The sequence below is a fragment of the Cariama cristata genome, unplaced genomic scaffold (genome assembly GCF_000690535.1).
Source record: "Cariama cristata isolate BGI_N322 unplaced genomic scaffold, ASM69053v1 scaffold38745, whole genome shotgun sequence".
NCBI classification, from domain to species: domain Eukaryota; kingdom Metazoa; phylum Chordata; class Aves; order Cariamiformes; family Cariamidae; genus Cariama; species Cariama cristata.
In genome coordinates this window covers 1,273-8,376 of record NW_009617859.1, presented here as the reverse complement: position 1 = coordinate 8,376, position 7,104 = coordinate 1,273, and the positions used below count along the sequence as shown (strand labels likewise).

The window sequence follows — 7,104 nt, the reverse complement described above, 5'->3', positions numbered from 1 at the left end:
GGGAAAGAGAAAGAAGCATTAAGTTTATTTTTGAGCAGAATCTCTCACCAAATTATCCTCTTCCTACTCAGAGACAACATATTCAACTGACATTTGATTGTAGTATCCAAAGATTCCCAATCCATCTTTCACAAAGGAGAACCCTCATTCTCTATTTTCTTTCATTTTTCACTTTCTCTAAAAATTCAAAAATTCACTTTTTGAAAGTCTGCCACCCCCTTCTACTGCTGAGGATCTTTGTTTATTTCAGTAATTTCTGATTACTATCTTTATGCTTTTTTATTCATCACCCAATCCTAGGTAAGTTATCTGCAAGAACAAGACATAGAGCATTTTTTTGAAAGTACTTTTAGCACTTGGAAGAAATCTACTGAGATGCAGAGGTCAGCATAGTTATCCATGCTCACTACCCAGGCATAGGACTACTCAGCACACTACAGACAAATAATTCAGATGGTTCAGCTAGAGCAGAATGTAATTTATTTAGCAGGTTTTTACACTACTTGCATATTATCTGTTCTCTGAAGATTATCTAGACAATCTCTGATACAATTCTAGGTAAGCACGTCAAACAATAAACAACAGTCCCGTCCACAATAAGGAGGTGCACTGAAATCTGGAACAATTTCTCAGCATTCCCCAGATATTTAGACTTCCACCATTTGGGGCTACTGAGGACAAATCCTCATTTCTAAATACAGTTCCAGCGTTGACTTCAGAGAGTTATACATAGCTTCCAACACAGTCAAAAAATACTTCTCCTGGGTCTGTAAGTAGGGTTGAGTTTTTCCTGCACTGAAGAACTCATTTAAGCCATTTTAATAACTGCAATGCTTAAATGACAACATGGTTACAGGCCTAATAAAAGGCATTTCAATATGTATGTGTATGTATTTACTTTTTGCAGATGATCCAAGTAAAATCATCTCTCTCATTTCCAAAATGAAGCCCCTTTAAGTGAAATGAAGCAGCTGTGCCAGTATCACCACAGAATCATTTTTTCCAACAAGGAGAAATGAGAAGTACCATTATTCTACTGAAATCAGCAGGAGAAAAGATCCCACAGGATCTTAACAACATGGTGACACTTTTACACCATGTATGAGAAAAAGGTCATACTGGCATTATCCCACAAGATTTGTTCAAATCCAAAGCAGAATTCCACACAATGAATGACCGCTTCAGTTCCTGCAGCATTCTCAGGTTTTCTGGATAGACCACTAACAATACATGATTCGAGAGATCTGGTAAGATCACAGCCTGGGACTGCTTGTGTGATGCACTGTTATATGGCTACAATAAATAACATGAAGTCAGCTGCAGCAAGTTGAGAAAACAGACTAAAAAAAGATAATTTAGTCTAAATCAATCATGACATCAGAGAAAAAGATGCATTTAGAAAAAAAGTAGTTTAAGAGTACTTGAAAAAATATTGTGGTGCTTAAAATAAGTCTAGAATGGCATCAGGCAAGTAGTTAAGTTTGTTGCATATAAACCGAGCTTTCACCCATGTTCCGCTGACTGGGCAGCAGGGAGACACTAGACCTGCTGTGAAGAGCCTCAGGATGCTGCCTGCAACAGATACCTTTGTCAAAAGGTGAAGGCCTGCCTTAAATAGTGCAATAGAAACAATGGAGCCATTATTTCTAATGATACAGCATTTAAAATGGTGGTGATTCAGTTTGAATTGAGATTTACTGGGGGGTACTCCCAGGATCTAATATCACTAGCAGAATACCAGAAGTTCCTGCACCACTAATCCAGAAGAAAAGAAACTGCTTTTCAGTAGAAAAACTGTGGAAATCCTATATAGTTCCAGCCATCACTGAGCATCCCCCCACATACCTGTTTCATTTCTTCAGAAAAACAGTCTGTCCAGTTTGAGATAGTTAGTCCCAAGTGCAATTTCCACAATTAACAAAGACTTATCTACAGGTATTTGCAGTTGTGTAACTAAAGGGCATATTTGAAAAAGTTTTTAAAAACTTTTCGAACTTTGCAGAAGCTTCAACATCATTTCACAAATAGCTTTTTATCTGGTTAGTTTTCACAGATAAATTCACTACAAAGGTACCTAGGTCACTCATCAATAAACAAAAAGCAGCTTTTAGAAGTTTTCAGATAACCAGTGCATCTACCATAAGCAAACCAGGCCTCAGAGAGACATCCTTCTCTGGATTTTATTTAAACAAAGACTGCTTCCTGGTGGTGCTTTTGAGTAGGCTCCCACAGCCAAAGGCTGTTGCACTGCCAATGCTGCTGTGCTGGGGGAAGGAATAAGTGCGCTCTGTCTGTAAGAGCCAATTAACAGGGGTACCTGGGATTTGACACGCCTGGTCCTCTTCAGCACAACGTTCATTCTGGAAGCCTGCTTTGGGGAAGCCTGGGCATCTGAGCTGAGGTCCTCCGCCTCCACCTTTTCCTTAAGGTCCAAGTTTGGCTTTTGGATGCCCTAGAAGATGAGAGCACAGAACAACAAGTTGATTGATCAGGTAGTGCCCGATCCATTCCATGGTCTACGTATCATTCTGTTTGCCAAGAAACAGGATGACTGAAATCACACAGCATTACACACATCATTTGGACAAGAGGCCATTTAATCCATGCACCCTTCAAATAAGGAAACTGAATACCAACTGCCAGCTTATCAAGAGAGAGACAAAGACATCTTTCCAATTAACAATATCATTTTTGCCCTGTTTTCCTTTCCAATAGGACTGGCCGCAGTCCTATAAAGAAATGGCTATCAGAAAATAACTACACAAGGTCAGGTTACAACTTCCAGCACTGTTCTGTCACAGTTAAGTATGAGGGTGGTTCTAGGTTTGTTTACACATAGCTAAAGCTTCTACAAGTGTAAACCCTACGTCCTAGTTTCATATGCAATAACAAGTAGCATTCTATGTGCAGTTTGGGTCCCCTCTTCGTACTGTGAAAGAGAAGCATCTCACCATAAGGCTAACCCCAGACTGGAAGAGCTCATAGGGGTATAATATCCGTTCATAATGAGACTTGAGTAATGACCCTGTGCCTTTTCCTGGCAGATAGCCAAGCCGACTTGCCACTTTAGACCATTTCTTCTCTTTAGTGACTACTTCAAAGCCTCCTTTGCTGGCAACAATCTGAAACACATAAATAAAAAAGTTAAGGGTTTTGAGCTGCTCTTATCACCTTGCACAAACCAAGAACCAATTAAAACAACCAAATGTTAAAAGGTTCTGTTAATAAGTGACAAAATCCTGAACTTAGTTTTTTTTTTCCTGAAGGACTAGTACTTTAATAACCAAGCACTTACTTTTTCTCATTACTTAATACATTCAACATGACAATTCTCCTAGTAAATGTAAATTGCGTACTGTCCTAGACAGGAAGAGCCCAACAGTTAAGATTTATGACGTGTTGGACAGAATACAAACCCCACCATCAGAACAAACTGAAAAGTTAACTCTCACCAGACTTGTACTCTGATGCAAAACACAAGTCTGGCCAGAAGTGAAGCCCATTCTAAGAGACCCCAGGCAGAAGGGAGCATTGGTGCTCACAACTTCAGAGTTACAGAAACTCCCACAAAACCCTGAATGGAAGAGACACTATTGTAAAAAGAGGAGAAACTGAATTTACCTTCCAATTAAATCAGTCCAGTTTTTACAACTGACTTCAATTGGTTTGAGGCTAGTAATTCACATACAGAACTCTCACTGCTTACATGTAACTAATATGTACATAGAATGAAAAATGACAGACTATTTGCCTCCAAGCAATGATCATAACAGTCTATGAGTTGCTTCCTCAGAAACCCTGGCCACATTTCCACTGCCTCCATTCCCTTTACAGTTCCACTGCCAAGTAGCTTAAAACCCAAATGGATTGTAATTTCATTTATATTATTGTAAGACTAACAGCATTTCCACAATAATGTTGTTTTGCATTACATTTCTTTACACATGAAGACCAAATTTCATGCTTAATGTTTCACAGACTGTCAGAAACCTCAATGCAAAAACATTTTGTTGCTGGAGTGAAATTTATGGTTTACTTTCGAGGCTGAGGTAAATTCAAAAGTCTAATTGTGACAGTGACAAATAAATAAGCTAACTCTGGTTCCTCCTATAATCAGAGATAGCTACACTTAGATAAAACAATAATATTATTGATCATTATTTTTCCTCATAATTACAGGCAAGTACCAGAAAAGCCATTTTAAATGAAACTATTCCTAAATTTCAGCTCATCTTCAAAATGTCCATGAAAATTTGATTTCTAAAATTACCTATACATGAGCAATGGCTAGCGAAGCCACTAAGTAACTAAATAAGCTTAGACCTGCACATCTGCAGTCAACTAAAACGTTCCAGCTCGTAACAGTGACCCAGATATTTCCCAGTACCACTATGATATTCTGCATATCCCAGTAAACCACCATAGACATGAAAAGAAAAAAAAAAAGAACCACCAACAAATACTGAAAGACATTTTATCAACTTTTTTCTGCATTTTATCAGCAATTCCAGACTGTCCAAAAGATTATGTCTTCTTTCCTTAAAAATAAAATGTATTCAGATCTTTACATTTTTACTTACCTAAGACAAAGAAATCTTGATGGGGAATGGAAATTGATGCTCTAACCTAGAAATACTAGAACTACCTTATCTCAGTTCCTTACCCTCTACCATATCTTAATTTTTTACCTTGCAAGAAGAAATCTACCTACTTATATTAACAAACTAGCCTTAGCAGGTGTTTATAATAATACATATATTTTACCAATGGAAAAGCAAATTCCAGCAGAGATTTTATTTGTGTGCAAACTTTGAAAAAAACCCACACCAAACACAACTATAGTAGTATGAATTTCTAGTCAGCCTTAAACCTAGCCTGTTTTGGAATGTAAGTAAACAAATTATTCCAGAAGTTGACATTATAAACTCAGAGATGAACGTTTACGTCATGTGGAGAACTTCTATTGGGAGAGAGGAGGGAGCAATTACAACAATTCATTACAGAATTGCTATATCAGGAGCTGAACTGCATGGAAGTATACCGCTGCATTCTCAAAACACACCTCAAACTCCTGCAGCTCTTCCATATGTAAAAAAGGAGAACTAAAATGCGGCCGGCTGACATCAGGACATTCAAGTTGTATGCAAGGCATAGAATTGAAGCAAAGGCAATTGATTTAAATGTGTTTGACACGTCTGCCATAACCATTCAATTCAAATATTCTCTTCCACTATATTTTTTTTTCCACTCTCTCATCTAATCTCTGTCAGATTAATGCTGTAAAACAAGCCCTCCCTACTGCCTGGCTTCTTGAGCTTGAATGAAAAATTAGGTCCCGATCTCACCAAGACCTACAATTGCTTACTCACCTTGCTCAGACCATAGAGATCCAGTATTTTTCTCTCCACCACAGGGATCTTTAAATTGGATCCTTGGAGCTCCCAAAATTTTGCTAACTGATCCAAGAAGTCCAGCTTCACTCTTGTCATTGCCTGCAACAAATAAAGGAAGACAAATGCATATGTCCCAAAACAAGGATGACAATACCTTACAGTCCTGAAAAAAAGTTTTTATAGTGTTTACATTTTCAAGCTGCAACTCGGCAAATGAGGTATTTCTTAGTCATGTAAAAAAACCTAGAAATAGAAATATTAATAAAGATCTTTACAAACAGAAAATTGTATATGCTTTTCGCTCTGCATTCAAGAGTCTATAAAACCAAACTCCTACCTAACAATTTCTTGGTTTGAAAACAAAACACATACTTATGAAAAATCAACATTCCAAGGAGAAAGACAAGAACAAGTATTAAAATATACATTGGGGGGGAGGGGGAGATTTACAAACAAGTTTTATATATGCCTTAACCATGCAGAAGGGCCTCGCTCCTCCCCTGAGTATTTCTGGAGTACTCAAATCACTTTCCATAAGGAGCCCCGTTTACAAGCCAAATGATACATGATGTTTTGGTATATGAACAGGGCAAGGCTTTGAGAAATGTTGTAGAGAAAAGGAAAAAGCACGACAGAATGGAACTCATACTGCTCTCAAGAAAGCTCCCATACATTTTTGAATCGTAAAATTAACCAACTATAATAAGCCTATAAAAACCCAGTTCATTTGAAGGTTTAAAAGGCGTTATCAAGACAGTATAAGGTAACTAGGGGCTTCAGAACAGCAGTAAATATTTCAAGAAAAAAAAAAATCATTGCCTGTGGAGCTCTGAAGGCTAGACACTGGCTGCTCTTACTACACAACATGGTACTTGGCATTCATTTTAGACATTTCCAGCTGAATGTGAAAAACTCTTGTGGTTATTTTGGGTAATAAAATATAAACCAGACTTTTCTCAAAGCCATGGAGAGTTACTTTATATGAACTCTGCTACTGCCAAGTATAAACACTGATGTGGTCTCTGGGTTTCTAAAGTCTCCCCCATCCAGAAACCTGCCAAGATGCAAATCTCAAGCAAGAAGACCTACTGCTTTCAGTGCAAACACAAAATATCAACAGTGGAAAAGCTCACCTCCAGTTCATTCAGGCGCTGAATTCGTGGAGTGAAACGAAAACTTTGTACCTCACATGCAAATGGAGGCTGCCAGTCCTAAACAGAGACAGAAAGACATTTTATTGCTTCAAGAAATTTCTCAAAAAATGCACAAAACAGAAGATCCTAACAATGTCTGTGTAAACAAGCTCCCAACAGTAAATGAGTTTCTCAGTACAACTAGTGATATCATTTTCCAATTTTATGACATTCTTGTGCTTTTAAAATAGTGTTCTTCCCACAATATTTTAGTTCAAAGAAAGAGATCCTCACAGAATTAAAAATATAGAAGAAAATAAGGTTGAAAGCATTTCAGTATGCATTACCTCACACCAAGTTTAAATAAGAAATACCCTGTACTTTGTTGGTCACTTATTTACTTTAAAAGAAGTTCCATATATCCTGCACATTACAAAATTCTCACCATCAACAGTGACAAACACTAAATAAAGCACATTATTATGCAGCTAACTTTTTTCCTGTTTGTCTACAGTCACTTCAATAAAGATAAGACCATCAGTCAGGAGTCCAATTCTTTAACAGAAACACAGCCTTAA

The 7,104-nt window shown here is 37.5% G+C and overlaps 1 protein-coding gene across 1 annotated transcript in view; it reads right to left on the bottom strand.

Annotated features, from left to right (window-relative positions):
* KDM5A (lysine (K)-specific demethylase 5A) overlaps nucleotides 1–6,598 on the bottom strand; it is a 47,830-nt gene extending 41,232 nt beyond the window's left edge. Inside the window, exons 1-4 of the mRNA XM_009700642.1 lie at nucleotides 6,527–6,598; nucleotides 5,370–5,492; nucleotides 2,952–3,122; nucleotides 2,318–2,452 (exon numbers count right to left, since the gene is read on the bottom strand). Of these exons, the coding sequence (XP_009698944.1) occupies nucleotides 2,318–2,452; nucleotides 2,952–3,122; nucleotides 5,370–5,489 (426 nt within the window). The 5' untranslated portion in view covers nucleotides 5,490–5,492; nucleotides 6,527–6,598. The remainder of the gene's footprint in view (nucleotides 1–2,317; nucleotides 2,453–2,951; nucleotides 3,123–5,369; nucleotides 5,493–6,526) is intronic.
* Between the last annotated feature and the right edge of the window lie 506 nt (nucleotides 6,599–7,104).